The sequence below is a fragment of the Plodia interpunctella genome, chromosome 19 (genome assembly GCF_027563975.2).
Source record: "Plodia interpunctella isolate USDA-ARS_2022_Savannah chromosome 19, ilPloInte3.2, whole genome shotgun sequence".
In the NCBI taxonomy this organism is placed as follows: domain Eukaryota; kingdom Metazoa; phylum Arthropoda; class Insecta; order Lepidoptera; family Pyralidae; genus Plodia; species Plodia interpunctella.
This window is the reverse complement of record NC_071312.1, coordinates 7,441,705-7,460,499: the sequence shown is the minus strand read 5'-3', so window position 1 is coordinate 7,460,499 and position 18,795 is coordinate 7,441,705. Positions and strand designations below refer to the sequence as shown.

Sequence of the window (18,795 nt, the reverse complement as noted above, 5' to 3'; positions counted from 1 at the left end):
TCGACTAATTGGTTTTTTAAACACAAAAAAACAAAACCGACTTGAGTTGAAAAAATAAAATTAAATCTGAAAGTTTGTGTGTTTGGTCGAACACGCTTCTCTCTTCTTGTCTAGAATGGAAAACATTATATGTACCTATGATGCAATGTCAAGCGAAAACCCTGGACACAACTGATCTAATAATAAAACACATTTTTTGACTAAGTTCGATATATTTGGCAATTCAAATCAAATCAGGTAGGTAAGTACTTATTCAGCGTCGCCGTGTACCAATTTGGGGCGAAACAATCGCGTCAATAAAATTAGTAACTTTAACTACGATTATATTGCGAAATTTTGTAATTTCTATTGAACTAATTGGACCTGGCAACACTGTGCCAGTTTACAGAGTACAGAGCGCCTTTTTAATGGTAATATAGTCTGCATTTTAATGCCGCGGAATTCTGACATTTCATAAATGTAGGCAACATTGAAACGATCTCACCCGAAATATTAAATAAAATCGTTTTTATGGAACCATTCATTCATTCAAAATATATTGATAATTTTGAAATAGTAAATAGATTTTTTGTTATCATATTGTCGAATTCTAATATGATTATTTGGGAGATTATTTTCCTTTTACAGGAATCTCTGTTTAGTGATTAACGGTCTTTTTTTGAGAACCTTTGTGAAATTTATAAAAACTAAAGTTGTTTTATTTGTTGAATTATTGAGCATCATGAGAGGAGCCTTGACTTTAATTGACTGAAGAAATGCTGTTTTACTGTTTTTCAATTTGTATATGTAATAAGAATGGTCTTTCTTTGTACTTCAGAGTAGTGTTATAATGGAATTATATATTTTTTTATTTCCAAAAATCTGAACGTTTATATTTCCGCTGTCAGAATTCCACGGAATTATTAATCAAACAGGAAAAAGCGCACCCTCAAATAGAAAAAAATAATATTTTAAAAATATTATATAATTAGGTACTGACCAAATTAGTACAAATTATTTGTTAAAAAAAGACAACAAAAACTGCAACTTCTATCGTCTCTTTATAAATTTTAATGCTACATTAAAATAAATGCTATATATAATTTAGATATAGACAGTTATAGACAATGCCATGCATCTAAAATCAAAATCAACTGTGATAAACAATATGCGAAAACTAAAACACGTTTATTTTATTTCAATATTATTAAAAAAAACATTTCGGTGACCTTTATATACGAGCTGTGGCCCGGTGCTGTGATGATAACATTAATTTAGACGATCCATACACCCGACCATTATAACATTGTAAAATATGATTTACCCTACAAATAAGGTACATAATAAAATTAACAGGTTTTTTTAAACACTTCAACACTGTAACACGAAATTACCAATGAGAATTAAACGTCTATATTTCGTGCTCAAAGACGAAACTGACCGACCAGCTGATAGGACTTTTACATGAAAAGTCAATGAATTTGAGAAATGAGGTTGTGGAAACTTTGCTGTTAAAAAAACATCCACACAAAAATAAAGACACACTATACATATATTTTAAAGTAATATTGCAACGGTGCAATTCTCAATGCGAAAAGAGTTTCTCGTTTTTGCCTAATGTCTACGCTTACAATACGGCTGCGTGAGTTGCGTCCAAATTTGCAATCTTGTTTTTTTTAATTTGTCTCGTTTCAGGCGATTCCTAAAAATAACAAAACAATATAATTTCAAAAATATATTTCTTATGTACATCATATTGAGTTTGTTAATGCTAACACTGGTGTCAGATTTTACTCAAAACGCCCAAGGTAATCTGACATGCCTTTTACGACTACCTACCGACATCTAGTGGCAAGTAATCACACTAGTGTAGTTTAAGAAAATGAGAACATAGCAATCGAATTCGACACAACCGTTGGTCGATTGAATTGATCGGAATGGAAGCAGTAATTAAATTTTTATTTTAATCTTGATAAGGGTTTACTTTAGACATCTTGAAGGATGGTAAAAATAAACATTTTAATTCAAACACACCATTAAAACATGACAAATTTCATTATTCTAGGTTAACGGGACGGGAGTACCCTTTTCTGTTTTGAGTTTCGTGTGAAATTACAAAATTTGCAACATAAATGGTCACATATTTTGATCAAGTTGACTTGGTAGTTTCACTTTCACACAGTTTCAAGGGGCCATCGACCTAAACATTTCATTCATTCATTCACAGAAAGTATCCAATTTCAAAATCTTTTCAAAAGTTTTGGTTTAGTAAATGCTTTTTTAGAACCAACCCGTATTACCGCCACTTCTGCCAAATGCATTGATAACTTTTTTAGCAATGAAATATTATTAAGTAAATCAGTTTTTTCTAAATTACCATCTGACCATTGCGGCCAATTTATAACTTTTACCAAAGAACGTCCTAGCGAGGAAATAATTACATGCAGACCAATCACTAACCATAATATTTGCAAATTTAAAAGTTCATTACAGAATAAAATGTGTTCAGTCACATATACTGGCACCAATCCTAATGAACACTATAATATTTATTTAATACTATTTCAGGAGTCTTTACTGATACTTTTAAACAAAAAAAAACGAAAGCGGCATAACAAATTAAAGTTTAATGAATGGGCTACATTAGGTATATATAAAAGCAGACAAAAACTTTTTGATTTATATGCCCAAAAACAATATAGGTTCGATACCAATTTCGCAGAATATGTTAGGAGTTATTCAAAAATTTTCAAAAAAGTATGTGGGCAAGCCAAATCTAATTATATTAAAAATAAAATTAATAAGGCTTCTAACAAAATGAAAGAGACCTGGAATGTTATTAATAAAGAAATTGGTAAAACAGTAGTTAAGGAAAGCATTCCAGAAATTAATTATAATAATAAAAAAACTACTTCGAAAAAGAAATAGCTGATTTATTTGAAAATTATTTTACTAACATACCTCTAGAACTCACTATTAATATAAATTCAAGTCCTAGTAATGCTGTATCTCTACTTAAAACTAATGTCACTGCATGTAGATCTAAATTTAAGTTTTCACACATAGAATCTAGTGACATCATTAAAACTTTTAAACAGCTAAATCTTAAAAATTCTGAAGATCATTGGGGTATGTCTGTTAGTTTGATTCAAAATATAATCAATGTCATAGCTGTAGACTTAGCTTTTATATTAATCAATGTGTTGACCAAGGTACTTTCCCAGATTTAATGAAATATAGTAAATTAATTCCATTATTCAAAAAAGGTGAAAAATCTGAGCCTGGCAATTACAGACCAATTTCCATATTACCCGTATTAAGCAAGGTATTTGAAAAGATAATGCTCAATCAAATGCTACATCATTTTAAGACCCATAATCTTTTCCACGGCCATCAATATGGCTTCACTGCCGGAAAAAGTACAACTGACGCGGGAGTGGCTCTTGTCAGTCATATTTACAACGCGTGGGAGAACTCACAGGATGCCATCGGAGTATTTTGTGATCTTTCTAAAGCATTTGATTGTGTAGATCATGAAACACTTTTGCGAAAGCTTAGTCAACACGGTTTTGATTCTAAATCAATTGAGCTATATATATATATATATATATATATATATATATATATATATATATATATAATATATTTATAATATATATATAATATATTTGTTAATTGACGTCCTTGGAGAAAAGGTTGCGGTGAAGTTTGTTGCGCCGCTTCTTCTTCACCTGCGCTTTGAAAGCCGGCAGTAGACTTAGTTTAAGTAATTTTTTGACGTTAATAAGTGATGTATATCATCCTAAATTGAATAAAGGATTTTCAATTTGAATCATGTAAATTTCAGCTTTCTTCAAAGCATTCCTGAGAAAAAGGACCTTGACAGACGGACAACAAAGTGATCCTATAAGGGTTCCGTTTTGTACCTTTGGAGGTAAGGAACCCTGAAAAAAAAGCACTTACATTTTCACGCTAAGATCTCGTTGCCACAAAGTTGAATATTGGCGTCGCTCCGTGACTTTGCCACTCCGATTCAAATAATTCCTTAAGCTTTTCAGACAAAATCCCTTCTCCATTATAACTATAACTCTTATGCGGCACGCACCAAGGTTTTATTTCTAAAAACCCTCGAAATAGTGGTTGTCCATCGTTTGATTTCGTAGCAAACATTTCTGCTTGTGATGTTGACGGAATCTGTGATGCATTAAATGACCTTGGCATTTTACTTTCAAATATTTTCGGCCATGAGATTTTTGACAAAGATATAGCCAGCTTTTCCAATTGATTTTCGCGCTCATTTTCACTAAATTGTCTTGAAGTTGACTCGGTATCATCCAATGAAAACAATTTTGACATTTCTTCTTTGGCAATCTCAAGCCAATCGGGGGTAATTACGAAATCGCGTTCTGACGAATATTGGACAGCAGCTGCAGTGGACTCCGCGTTATTATAGTCAGAAATAATAGTTTTGACATCATGTTGTGGTTTAGAGTAAAAAAAAATTGTTTTATTGTCAAATTGTAATGGTTTCGGCCCACGAGTGGAATGATCATCGATTGAACTTTTTGCCACGTTTTCTGTATCTCGTGGTTTCAGGTCGAACTTTACACCTTTTGACGTGCCAGGCACGGTAGTGTTGTCCAGAATTTTGTTAGGTTTTTGTGGTTGTGACTTAAACTCGATAAAATCAAGCACCGCTCTCATATCACAAGGCATATTGCCGCGTGATTTGGGCGTCGGTTTTCGCTGCAACGTGGAAGCTACCACGTTTCTGTTGTAAAAGTCTGAAGACTGCTCTGATACAGCCGGTAAGACAATATCCTGAGATATTGCACTCGATTTTCCTTCAGTGAGTTGTTTGGAACCAAGAACTATTTTAGACAACTCAACCTTAGGGTTTTCAGGTCCATCGCACGTAATGTTAAGTTTCTCCAATGTTATTGGTAAGACGCCATCACCTTTCGGCACAAACTCAGATGTCTTTTTCACAGTTTCATTAATATCCATTTTATTGTTTTCAGTCTGTGGTTTAGATAAAGAAGCAGGTTTAGACGCATCTTCACTTGGTCTTACCTGAAAGAAACAAACAAACAAACATAAAACCATTCCTCAAAATTTTACTGCGAAGTATAAACATTAAAATAATGTGTAATTACATATTTTTACTTTGATTTTGTACAAAAGGTCGACACCTTTTGTTTTTCTTTATACAAGTGTAACAAAATAACCTACCATTTCGAATATATATATTCGAAATGGTAAGGTACCTTGGGCCTCCTCAAGGTACCTTACCATCAAAAGCCTAAGTACAAAAGTAATTCGGATAAAGTACCTATACTTTATCCGAATTTTGAACACTTAAGTAATCGTCCGTAGCGTTCACTGCAACGAATACAAGGACCTCCTTATTGCTTTTAGCATTATTTTTTGAAGTATTTATAATAAACTTGAAACTACGCTTATAGGAGCTGCCCAATTTTACCTCTTTGAATGTAAGTAGAAAAGTATTTAAAAACACCCAGATATAGTAATATAAGTACTTAATAGACATAGTGTCAAAATTAGAAAAAAGTCTTACGTAATGACTGATTTTCTCTTTATCGCGCGGTGTGGATCCAATAAGGCCCTGTAACGTTTTCCTCCACAGAATGGAGTCTTCAGAATCCGCTGACGTCGACGGGAAGACAAAATCGGTTATTACATCAGATTTATCTTCTGCGGGTTTGGACGCAATTGGAAATATAAACATTGGTTTGACAGAATCATCGCGTGAAATCTCAATTTTTCCCGATGATTTTGGTATGGCCCCATTACTCGGAAGCTTTGCAGCTTTTTTCACAAGTTCGTTATAAGCTGTCTTAACATCTGATGGCACGCTAATTTTTTCATTAGATATTGGTTTCGTTCCAGACGCTTCTTTCTGCTTTGACGAATTTGTTAAAGGTTTCTTATCGCCGGTTTTGTCATCTTCAACTGCGTTTTCTGATTGATATGATCCGAAACTAAGTTGCGTCGATTGTTTATTCACTAAATCTTTAAATGCTATTTTTTTATCTTCTGGCAACATATACTGGTCATGGTTAAATTTGTTAGACTTCGGTTTCGCCTCGGATATAGCTTCATTCTTCTTCGAAGGATTTATTACAGGTTTCTCATTGTGATTTTCTACTAGGTTCTTTGGTTGAGGATTTGATGCGAAACGAAATTCCGTCGACACAGTACTTAGTTTAATATTATTATTACTTGAGCTTTCAGAGGGTGGTTTTGTGACAACCAACTCTATTGCAAATATATCAGACAGTGATTTCCCCCCATCTACAAGACTAGAATTGTTCATTGGGCGTTCAGTTCGTGATTTATCCAAAACATTAGGGACAATTTTAAAAGCCTGTTTAGTTTCATCATTATAACTGTTATTACTTAATTTTTCAGGAAATTTTAACCCATTTGCTACATTTGAGTTCCTAGGATTTACAGATTTGGGTGGAAGTACAACGCCCTCTGCCAACATTTTGGAGAGTTTTTCTACTATATCGTCCTTGCATATGTTATTATTGGATTTTTGTGATTCTATAATGACAGCATGAAGTCGTGCTAATGTGGTAGTCAATTTTTTTTGTGATGATTGCCTGTAATAAAAACACGATTGACGTATATTTCGTTATACATGTAGCACTAAATTTAAATTTTAATTAGGTGAAAATTTCTGACCCTAGTGTAAATTGAATCGTCTCTTATAAACTATCGTGGCTTCTCAGACCAATTGATGCACATCCAAATCTTATGCAGCAAGTTTTCTGCGTGGTTATACGGAATTTTAACGCATGTGTTTGTGTGTGTGTGTGTGTGTGTGTGTGTGTGTGTGTGTGTGTGTGTGTGTGTGTGTGTGTGTGTGTGTGTGTGTGTGCGTGCGTGTGTGTGTGTGTGTGTGTGTGTTTGTGTGTGTGTGTGTGTGTGCGTGCGTGTGTGTGTGTGTGTGTGTGTGTGCATGTGTGTACACGTGCGTTCAAATTCCATGCTGTGCACGTGCTGGATACGTGTTCGTTGTGCAGGACACTTATCTCTTTCGTCTTATGCCAAAGAACTGCTTTTTCGTTGGAAAAAAAATATTATCTATATTATTTATTAAAATTTACATTCAAGAACCTACTCTCATTACCATAAACTGGCATTTGGAATTTGCCGCATTGTCGACGTTACCTTTAATTAAGATGACTCACCCCAATTGGAGTCGCTGAGATAGGATGCTGAATTTCTTCTCAATACATTCTTCTTCTATGTCGTATAGTTTCTTTCTCCAATTAAGTTTCTCGCACTCCGATTTGAATAGTCTTCTGGAAGCAGTCAAAGTATATTGCACATCGAGGAAATAAATAACAGATTACAAAGAAAGAAAGAAGAAATATTAAACCAAAGTAAGTGCGAGCGAGATAGACGAGAAATGATTTATAACCTAACCTATCAGTTCTTAGCGCGAATAGTTACAGTAGTGTGCAGGTTTGCACACCATAGCATTTTTATCAGTTCAATAGATAGTAGTTTGTAGTTTTTGAGAAATCCTTACATATTAAAAATTTAAGTCTTCTGCCACGTTTTGTCCGTTCGATATATTAAATAAATTATACTTCTTCGATATATTAGATAAATTCAAAAACTACCGCACAAATTTTCATGCGGTTTTCACCAATAGATAGGGTAATTCCGGAGGAAGATTTAGGTGTATAATTTATTATATATTCACCCGAGCGAAGCTGGGACGGGCCGCTAGTTAAAATATATCTATTTTATCTAGAGTATTATACATTTTTAATTTAATTTTCTGACCTTGTCATCTATCTTATTATACTTACTTTTTTAATAACTGTATATTATTTTGAAATATGTCATTCTGTTTTCTAACTTTAACTCCGAGGTGCCCAAGTTTCCGCGACAATCGTGCCCTCGACATATCATCCAACGCCATTTTACTAAAAACAACAAAAATTTATGAAATGTTATACGAAGCGGTGGTGGTGTAACGGTTAAGACGCCCGCCTGAGGATCGAAAGGTTCGATTGATGATTGATGAGTTTGTATACCAATCTGACTCATGTATATCAAAATCAAATCATTTATTCAGAAATTTGGCCTTCACAGGCACGTTCACGTTATATTCTAAATTAAATGATGTTTACCAAAGCTACAAACTACTAGCATTTCGGAACGACTACTGCTGAGAAGAAATGCCGAAAGAAATATATATATATATATGACCAGTTCCCCCCTAGCTTAGTTCCAGACTAGCATTAGCCATCATTTTTATTAAATTTTGGCATTGGCCTCTACAGGGAGTTTATTGAACAATTTTACACTTTGACCCACGAAAGACCGCCTAACCTTTTTAAGTCGGAATCTGTTCATACAAAGTTTATGCCTATTACGAGTGTTTACACTGTTAACTTCGCTCAATGTTTTATACAGGTGTAAGTTATATATAACAAAAATAAACACGTCGAAGATGTACTGAGATGCAACAGTCATAATATTTATCGATTTGAATAATTCTCGCAAGGAATCCCGTGGCTTAAGCCCATAAATAAAACGATAAATTACTCGTTTCTGTAAAACAAAAATTTTTCCTATATCAGCTGCATTACCCCATAACAATAATCCGTAAGACATTATGCTATGAAAGTAGCTGTAATACACGAGCCTAGCTGTTTCGATGTTTGTACACTGTCTGATCCTTCTCACTGCAAAAACTGCCGAACTAAGTTTTTTGGCCGTGATTTCAATATGTTTATTCCGCTTAAACTTACTATCCACAGTAATGCCCAAGAACTTGGCACTGTGTACCCATTCTAATACTTTACCATTAACTATTAAAGGAATATCAAGTTGGGGTGCGTTTGAAAGAGAGAACTTAATACACTTGGTCTTGTCTGTGTTTAAAGCCAGGTTATTAGTTGTAAACCATAATTTTGACTTTTTCTATCAATTTTAAACAGTAGTGACGTGTCGTCAGCAAATAAAATTACATCACACAATTGTTGGGCAAGACAAGGAAGATCATTTAAATAAACTAGAAATAGAAAAGGACCAATAATGGAGCCTTGAGGCACGCCCATGTGCACAGGAGCGCTGTTAGAGGCTGCTCTATTAATTTCAAGCATCATTTATAATTCCAACTAGAATGGCTGCTGCATCAGTGGAACGACCTTTATAATAGTCTACATCGACTTCCAGTGAAGAAAAAACATCGCGAGGAAACCTGCACACTGGTTGATTATTAACTTGTGTGTGAAATGGTAAACCACTCCATTAATAATGCCAAGAAAGTTGTTACGTGTATTTCATTCCATGCAATGACCACGACCCTTAGTCATGAAGATCAGTATATGAAGAATACGTAGTTTGAAGTACGGAGAAACACATAGGGTAATGCCGTGGGAAATTCACGCAAGCGAAGCCGCGGGCAAGTGCAAGGGCAAGCGTAGTATTAGTAATTAAATAAACCTGTTCAAAAAAGCGACGTTTTCCCTCAAAACCTCGTTTAGTGTATTACACCTTTTCAGGTCGTCATTGACCATTTCCACCAAGGTTTTTTGAGTCTCCAAGTCACAATTTCTCTTGTCTAATTCCACCGTATATAGCTTGAGAAGCTCTCTAAAATAAAATAAAAATTATTAATCTTTTTATCTCCATCTCTCTACGACAAAGCTTATTACTTCAATCCCTATCACATAAATAGGACCGGAATGGTCCTATATCCTCCCGTGGATGTCGTACAAGGCGACTAATGGACACATAGCGTTGGCAGGTAATAGCATTCCCAAAGAAGCTGGCGTCACGCAGGCGTCCCGTTGTCAAATCACCGCCGAATCTTCAAAATTCTTTACATTTTATACTGACCTGGGTTTCGGCTCACTGGCCAGAATGCAACCATGAACAAGCATTAATGAATAAAACGATCAAGTGCGAGTTGACTCGAGGGATCTATAAATCTACTTACTCATTATCTTTGAATGTCTGTAAGGTCTTCGACGCCTCATTCAACTGCTTTTTCAGTTCGACCACCTCCTTCGGCGTCTCGTCGGACACCGTCGGGTAAACTCGGAAAATACATCGGTCTGTCACTAATCGACGGCACTGAGGGCATGTGTTTGATCTGAAATGGTTAATTTAAGGATCACAATATAATAAGACCTCTTTATATAGATATAAACAGGCCTGCACTGCCCAATAGAGTATGGATATACCCATAAGTGTATGGATAGACACTACTTTAAGTCAATAGAGATATTTTCGATTGGTATGAAATTTGTCTATTAATCAAACTGGTGAATTTTTTAGTTGTTTTTGATGTCAATAAGTGATTATCATCCTAAATTGAATAAAGAATTTTGAATTTAAATATCTTAAATATTGATCATATATTGGACTGAAATTCTTTAGACAAACTATTTGCAATATGTTTATTGATATATTTAATAAGATATAAAATACTTTTCATCTATTAACAAACTCAGTGAAGGTCATTGTATAATGGGATCTTAGGATACCCATGAACTGACTATTAATATGTGTGTTTAGGGTTCTGTACCCAAAGGGTTATTTATAACAGAAATCATATATCATAAACCATGATATACAGTTGAAATTTTCACAGATGTATTTATCTTGTAGCTTATTTCTGTTATTTTTTTAAGAATAACTCTGGGTTGTACTTGTGTAAATGTGCACTTACAATTTTATTATTATATGCTAAAAGAATAGAAAATGTAGTACCTTTCTATCCATTCTGCTAGACAGTTGTGATGGAACAGATGTCCACAATTTGTAGAATGTAAAATCTCAGTTTGTTTTACTGGATCAGTACAAATAGTGCATAAGATCTGCATCTGCAAATTAAAATATAGAATAGATATGCTACACACACATAAAATTTTAAAAAAACAACAAGTAGGTACATAGTAAAGTATTTATAAATATAGACATAATTGTGGTTTTGTGTGCTGCAGCAACACTGTTGGAGGGTTAATCTATTGAATATTCTATTAGTCATAAGGTAAAATCAACAAAAAACAGCAATTTATACAAATTACTGTTTTTTGTTGATTTTACCTTATGACTAATAAGTATACACTGCTAAGTATACAGTTAGCAGTTAGACAATCATTATTACCCATAACTGTGTGTAAAATGGGATTGTGTTTTCAGAATTCAAGTCACCATACTTAAATGCCCACAACATAACCATGGTCAAAGTTTAATGTACAACGGCTCAAAAGGATGTTGATAAGGAATAGCGCAAAAGGATGTTGATAATAATACTAATAATAAGTATGATAAAATTTAATTCTAAATAGCGGTTTTCATTTGTTATCATTAATTATTTAGTTATAATACACGGTTTACAATACACAGTTTATAAAGAGTTAATGTATGTATGTACTTTTTATTGCCTCCAACTAATGCCACAGGAGTTTGTATACCAACCCAAGTCATGTATCCGTGTCATTGGTTTCTCTGAAGAAAAACATTGTGAGGAAACCTGCCACCTGTGACTTAGTACACCAGTGTGTATGGTATGTTCACTAAATGGGTAGGTAGACGTAAATGTCATGTCAGATGCCTTTAAGCAATTTCGAATTCAATAATATCTGACACCAATGAACTTAGTACACACTTTAGATGAAAGAGAAAATATTACCATTACTTTATAGTTTTCTACAAATTATTCTTGAGTTGCATTTTTGGATTTTGCAGATATTGAATACCTACTATTTTTACTACAAAGAAAGAAATAAAACACGATAACACAATAATAGAATGAAACAACCAATGAACATCAAACCGAATGGAAATAGTGCTCATTTCGACCGCACACGTTAGATTCGGAAACTGAATGATCTTCTTTCATACAAAATGTTCACATCACCCCGCGCGCCGCACACGTACCTTCCCGTGGAGAGTTTATGATTCCGTGTATCCTTCCTTTCTTCCCAAGTTAGAACGGTAATACATTTTAGAAAATCGCTGACTTTAACGTTCCCCAAATCTAGGAACAAAATCGTTAAAGTGGCCACCCACACTGCTATGAAGGGACATGTAAACATTTTGTATGATGGAAAAGCATTCAGTCCGGATTCGTATTCGCATTATTGATTTGGATTTTGCATTCGCAAATCTAATGGTGCGGCCCTGCTACAGTACAGGAATATTTGACATAACCCGTGGACATGACAGTGGCGTTGATGGTTAGTGATGGTCCTTTTGTTCCTTAGTTCTATTTTTTTTTGTTGAAGTTGAAGATTTGAATTTTGAAGTGAAGATAAAATTAATAAACGAAATCGTCGATCGCAAATGAAATGATCGCAAAGTTTGGAACAAAAATTCATTAATTTCAGTGTGTTCCTTGGGTTCCTTTATCATAATATGTACAAACATATGAGAGTATCATATTGATGTTGTGTTGTGATTCAAGTATTGTGTTCTTTGATTCGACACCAACCCACTACTTTGACGGTACATTTCACGGTTGTTTATTTGGGGTTGCTTTAGATTACACATACTTTACTATACTGAATAAAGTTTGTAAAGCTCGCTCGCTTCCCTTTCTCACTTTATTTTGCTCATTCACTATAATTATAACAAACCTGAAATGTGTGTATATAATTACAATTTAATAAGCAAGACTAACCTAAAAATGTGAAAATTTTTCAGATGCATATTTTGTGCACCATTTGTAGTGACCTGGTCAATCCAGCGGAAAACTTACATGCTACAAAATGTGGACATTTGTTTCACTACCATTGTCTCTCACAATGGATCGAAAGGTAATCCTGACCCTTAAATATTATAAAAATATGTCCCCTTGTTGTCTGTCTGTATGTAATAATATATAATGTAATTGAGAGATAGTGTGTTATAAAAGAAATAAACCTTTCAGGTCAAAATCATGTCCTCAATGTCGCAACAAAGTGACAGACAAGTGTATGTTCCGAATCTACCCAACGGTGTCGAATGAGAATTCCAGCGAGGATGTTACCACTCTGCAGTCGAGGCTCGACGATGCGTTATTGCAGTTACGACAGCAGAAAGCCAGGGAGAAAGAAAAGGAGAATAAGTTGACAGCAGTCAGCGCTGATTTGAAGAAAAATGAGTATGTTTCCATAAGTTCTTTAACAAGCTGTCTACATACGTCCTTGCAATGACACTCTCCACTTTTTTCCTCCAATCATACCATCCAGATGATTTTGGTTTTTAAATCTTGCATAAGACCAACAGCTGGTGTATTTCATAGACCTATTTCTACTAGCTGTGTAGTGTTGAAATTTTACATGGCTTTAGTTTCAATAACAATGCATTATCACAGTTTAATGAGATTCATACTGTTGTTGATGTAGCTACCTATCGTAATCCTAAATAGTACAATCCATACAAAAGTTAGTTTGTTTATTACTTCTTGCTTTATCTATATAGCCAATCTTCTTGAAATTTTGCATTTGAGGTGTAAATACCTTACATACCGAAAAATATCATATCCCATGGGGAAATTCACGTGGGCAAAAGCCAGTACATAATGAATAAAAAATAAAGTATTTAATCATCAGGGAACTTCTAAAGACATTTGAGAAGAAGTTAGTCAGCCGAGACTCAGCAGTGGCAGCACTCCGGGAACAGCTTGAGTATGTCAAGGTGCAGAACAAGGAGACACAGAGACTTAAAGATGAGAATGAATCCCTAAAGAAGAACATGCAGACTTTGAATGGGTGAGAATTAGAATTTTTTTGGCTTTATTTGAAATTATTTAGTCATCAGCACGACCATTCAGCTCCTCTCTGTACTTTTATTGTCTTCAAGTAATCTATGATATCACTACACTACACTACAGCGCATCAATATCACTACACTACACTACACTACATTACAGCGCATCGTCTTGCAATTTTTTTTTCAACCATACGATGTATAGTGTTTATCTATTTATTGATTAAATTATGAGGTTGTTTTGTTTGTAATCTGGATTACTTATTAGTATCAATTTTGTAATTTCTTGAGATCTTTTAATATATATACTGGCTAAAATATGTACATATTTTAATTGCAGTTTGCAAAAGGTCCTAAACGCAACAAGTGACGAAGTCGAGCAGATGTTACAAGGATACACGGACGTGCGAACTGTTGCCACATTCGCTACTGCTCTCAAAAGGTACTTAATACATCACTAGCTTTTGCCCTCGGCTTCGCCCACGTGAATTTTACACGGGAGCAGTTTTTTTTTCGCGATGAAAGTTGATTGAAGTACGGGTTAAGAAGAGTGGTTGAGAGATAGGGAGAATAAGTTTAAGAGTAAGCTTAAGTAGATAAAGCCTGAAGAGGTAACAAATAAAGTTACTTTCGCATTTATAATATTAGTTAGGATACACACTGGTCTATGCATGTGACAAGGTGAACATTTTGAGGAACTCTTAATCAATTTTATTTTCATTTTAATTAATGTTAATTTAATTTTCATAATGTATGGACGTAAAATTATTTTTATTATATGTCGCTGCAATTAAGCAAGTAGTCTGAATTAAAACTTAGTTATTTGTGAATTGATGTGCATTTTAGGGCACTGTGTGAATCTGAATCGAAGAAATCAGAGCTGCGAGAGCGGCTGCAGGCGGCCACGCAAGCCTGCAGTGCTGAGAAATCTAACGTCCGCGCGCTACAACTTAAATTATCGTGAGTATTCAATTTTCCAAAGATATTTTAGGATCCTCGAAAGGTAAAAATGGAGCCCTTATTCGGTCACTCCCCTGTCCGTCTCTCAGAATCTCCTTTTCCTCAAGAATGCTTAGAGTTATCAATAATCAAATTTACTTCAAATATTTTTTTGGTCTACGGTCACTAATAGCATACTAGCAGCCGGTCTGTTTGTGTAAAAAATTTAGTAAATTATACACATATGTACCTCAGGAATCAACACTATTGGTGAAAACCGCATAAAAATCCCGACATTATTATTACCCTAGCGAAGCCGCGACGGGACGCTGGTAATTTATGAAATTAATATAATTTTAAATTGCAGACAATTAGAAGAAAAATTTATTCACGCCGAGTTGAATGTAGCCGAATTGAAGGAACAGATTGAGAACATGAAGAAGAAGAAAGTGGAGGCGCCCCCCACTGTGACGAATATTTTCTCACAGAAGATTGAAGAGAAGGACAATATGTTAGATTTCCCATTCAATATGAAGATTCAAGCAACAAGGGAGTCTGAATTTAACAAGGCTATGTGTATCAGTCGAAATAGTTCTTTTGTGAGTATTTTTGTTATTTTTTATTTTATTTTGTGACCAAAAGGTTTCAGTAAGGGACAAGAAGAAGAAATGAACGTTTTTGTATCGCCCCGGGGCTTCGCTCTCGTGGGAATTACGGGATAAAAAGTACACTATGTGTTATCCCAGATTATATTCCACCTGTGTCCCAAATTTCATAACAATCCGTCTAGATTTTGCTTGAAAGAATAACAAACATACACACATGCATCCTCACAAACTTTCACATTTATAGGAAGGAAAAAAAAACACAACTTTTATAGTATAGATAGGTAATGTTCGGGGACGGAAATAATGTAGATTTATTTATACATATATACATATATACATACATATACAGGATTATTGGTATCAAACGCAGAACCTAAAGACTACTTGGGTACATCAAAACAAGCAACTTTTATTCTACGACTTTTCGTTATCGGTAGTTTTTTTTTTATATGAAAAAAAAAAAATACAATCTACTTTGCGATTCTAAACATCTTAACTCTATGCAAAAGCCACGAGGCAGTACAGTAGCGTTATGTAGCGTTAACGTTTTATAGAAACGACATTAAAACAAAAAAAAAGGAATATTGTCGTATTTATTACATTTAGACAAAAGTCGTAGAACAAAAGATGTTAAGTCTCTATGTACCTTATGCGCCTTTGGAAAGTTATGCGTTAGATACAAGTAACCCTGTATATATAACAGGATAAACAGGTGAAAACAATAGAGGATTCCGAGTCGCCGTACTTGAACCTGAAGCAAAGCAGCCTGGCGCTGGCGGCGCTGCAGCAGCGGCCGCGGCAGCTGCCGGCCGAGGCCCAGCTCAGGGTGAGGATACTGCACATACATTATCATCAAGATAAATGCTTTTAGCGTGGACAAATATATATAGCTTTAGGTTATTACTTAGTGCTCAGATAAGAAAGGAATTTTTCAAAATTCGACCCCTTCGATCAGTAAAATTGGGGGTAAAGTTTGTATGAAAAATTACAAAAATCTTTACTGATCTACTTGAAACTTGGCATAAATGCTATGCATCAAAAATAATAATACCAGTTTTTCAGGATTTCTTAAAATTTTATCTTTAGGGTAGTTAAATGAGGGTGAAAAGAAATAACGCATAATCCCGTTCAAAATTCACGTTGTTACTCTTGATGGTTCGAATGAACTGAACTTCAATTATTTTGAATTAAATCTAATTATCTATAGGGTGATTTCTGTGAAAGTTTTATTATGGTTTACCCGATCAGCTGATCAGCTGGGACGGCTGCTAATTCTTTAATAAATAGCCATAACGACTCTAAAAGAAGAAGAAGAATTCGTCAATTGTTATAAATAGTTTATACTCAATTTCCGACATCATTAATAATAAACGTTTCTTTTACGATTTTAGCGTGTTGTGTCTGTTGGACCGGCGCTGAAAGTGTTAGTGAAGTTGTTTAGTGTTGTCCGTTTACACTGTTGTGTACATTTAAAAAATGTGCTTATTGCCTGTTAAAAACACTTTTATTTGACCAAACTGGCATAATCTCGATAGCTCAGTACTTAAAGCACTGTCTGTCCCGGATAGACAGGAACATGAGTTATATTCCTGCTCGATTAAAATTTTTTTTCATCTCATATTTATTTTCAAAATTAGTTAAAAAACATGTCTGTTTTGTATTAAAAAAAAACATTAAAATATTTATTTTAGCCTGCAGAAGTGGCAATGTTAAACTCAGTCCGCAACATTGCCATGAAGAAACCAGCCGAGCCCAGCACAAGTATATTTCAGAAAAAGGCAAAAATGATGCTCCCTTTGGACAAGGAAACGCCTAAGTTTATTGACGTGGATATGGACATTTCGTATGATGGATTAGGTTAGTAAATTATTTATTAATTTCGTGTTTATTAATAACACTAGATGTTGCCCGGGGCTTCGCTTCCGTGGTAATTTTGAGATAAAATATAGCCTATCAGCAATCTTGGTTAATGTACCTTTCTAATGGTGAAAGAATTTTTGAAATCGGTTCGGTAGTTTCGGAGATTACCCGCCTCAAACATACAAACTCATAAACGCTTACCTCTTTATAATAATAGTGTAGATTGAGAAAGAACCATCTCTTATTAGGAAAGGCCAGTTCTACTTACACCTTTTTTCATCTCTCTCTCTCTCATCTTCGCGTGTTAGGTTGCATTCCGAGCTGTGACATCTCAAAGCCCAGTGTCAGCGTAAAATAATTGCCATTAAATTTTGAAGATTGACTATGATTTTACAACCGGCCGCCCTGAGGTCAACCCTCTTTGCGAATACTGTCGTTGCCTATCCGCTGTTACGCCTTTGTGTCTCTTAGTCGCCTCGTATGACATCCACGGGAGGATATTAAGTGGTCTTATTCTAGAGTAAACTACACGCCGACCTATATTAGTATTTTTTTTTTCGTTTACCATGTACACTGTTTTATTTTTTGTTTTTAGGAGGTCATTCAAAACTTGATATCTTCCCGACTCCAACTAAGCCAGCTCTGAAGAGTTGTGTGCCCAAACTGAGCGCCAAACACAAACTGAAAAGGCCCTCCGCGCCCGTCGCCGGCAGCCAAGACATTGGAAAAATGCTGGCCAAGTTACGAGAAAAATGACGTTAATTTTTTTTTTATTACGTATCAAACGTCACATCGGGCGCCGCATCGGGGATGCTCCTAGATGGCTGGCATTGATTATGATTCCCCCGCGAAAAATTATTGTTTTCTACACTTCTTATTATAAGGAAAAAGTGTTTGTAAAATAATTTTCAAGAAGAGTGCGCAACTCGGTCCGCGCCGTCATCAAATCGTAAAAGTACGATTTTTTTTGTAATGTTATCTGTGATTTATGGTGTGCCTGTTTGAATTGTGTGTTGTTAGTAATCAAACACAAATATAACTATTATTATAGACATGTCCTGTTATTCATAAAAAACTTATACTATAAGCTGAAATATGTTTTGTCACTTTAGCATTTAACTATATTTTATAAGTGTGATAGTGACAAAACATTTCAGAGGAGTCTATGCTAATTCCGGCTTTAACTCGGTCGTGGCCGTCTTTGTAAAAGCCGAGAGTCTCTTCGGCAGACGAGTTTCTCTTCGTGCTTTTTTATGTGAGTGAAATGGAAGATTGACGATGTCTGTAGTTTTCTCTGTCTATGTTAAAGAAAGTTGTGTTTTGAAGTCGAGTTGCCCACCAATTTGATTATAGTTTTTCACAGAATTAAATAAAGTTGAAAAATGTTCGGCTGTGCCGAACTAATGACCATATAATTTTTATAAATTATTCAATGTTAGTATAGTTATTTATATTTGTATGCCTATCAGGAGTATATATGATGTTTTTACTTTATTTTGTAAGGTAAAATGTTATCAAGTTACTATGAAGTTAATAAAGAAATAAAAGACTGCTAATTTAATAAATCATTGAATCTGAGTTATTGTTTCTATTTTAAAAGTTACAACTGGCACAGATTAGATAATACCATGGAATAGGGAGTATTACTGCAAATTTT

General features: G+C 34.6%; 2 protein-coding genes across 11 annotated transcripts; one reads left to right on the top strand and one right to left on the bottom strand.

Moving 5' to 3' along the window:
• Positions 1 to 200: 200 nt before the first annotated feature.
• LOC128678057 (uncharacterized) lies at positions 201 to 12,165 on the bottom strand. 9 transcript variants are annotated; one of them, XM_053759316.2, is made up of 10 exons: positions 12,052 to 12,165; positions 11,672 to 11,750; positions 10,747 to 10,859; positions 9,971 to 10,126; positions 9,475 to 9,624; positions 7,830 to 7,946; positions 7,200 to 7,313; positions 5,558 to 6,608; positions 3,943 to 5,052; positions 201 to 1,681 (listed from the first exon to the last, which is right to left on the bottom strand). In XM_053759316.2, exons 2-9 carry the CDS (start codon positions 11,672 to 11,674, stop codon positions 3,952 to 3,954), a joined length of 2,805 nt encoding a protein of 934 aa, XP_053615291.1. In that variant the 5' UTR covers positions 11,675 to 11,750; positions 12,052 to 12,165; the 3' UTR covers positions 201 to 1,681; positions 3,943 to 3,951. The 9 variants fall into 9 exon arrangements, with proteins under 9 accessions (XP_053615291.1, XP_064292639.1, XP_053615293.1 ...); XM_064436569.1 differs by lacking the exon at positions 12,052 to 12,165 and adding an exon at positions 11,920 to 12,034; XM_053759318.2 differs by lacking the exon at positions 11,672 to 11,750 and having other exon boundaries at positions 11,920 to 12,061.
• Positions 12,082 to 18,716, top strand: LOC128678060 (E3 ubiquitin-protein ligase TRAIP-like). 2 transcript variants are annotated; one of them, XM_053759325.1, is made up of 10 exons: positions 12,082 to 12,218; positions 12,685 to 12,797; positions 12,911 to 13,123; positions 13,575 to 13,733; positions 14,072 to 14,173; positions 14,578 to 14,691; positions 15,038 to 15,269; positions 15,982 to 16,104; positions 16,970 to 17,135; positions 17,734 to 18,716. In XM_053759325.1, exons 1-10 carry the CDS (start codon positions 12,201 to 12,203, stop codon positions 17,892 to 17,894), a joined length of 1,401 nt encoding a protein of 466 aa, XP_053615300.1. In that variant the 5' UTR covers positions 12,082 to 12,200; the 3' UTR covers positions 17,895 to 18,716. The 2 variants fall into 2 exon arrangements, with proteins under 2 accessions (XP_053615300.1, XP_053615301.1); XM_053759326.2 differs by lacking the exon at positions 12,082 to 12,218 and adding an exon at positions 12,250 to 12,486.
• Positions 18,717 to 18,795: the final 79 nt, after the last annotated feature.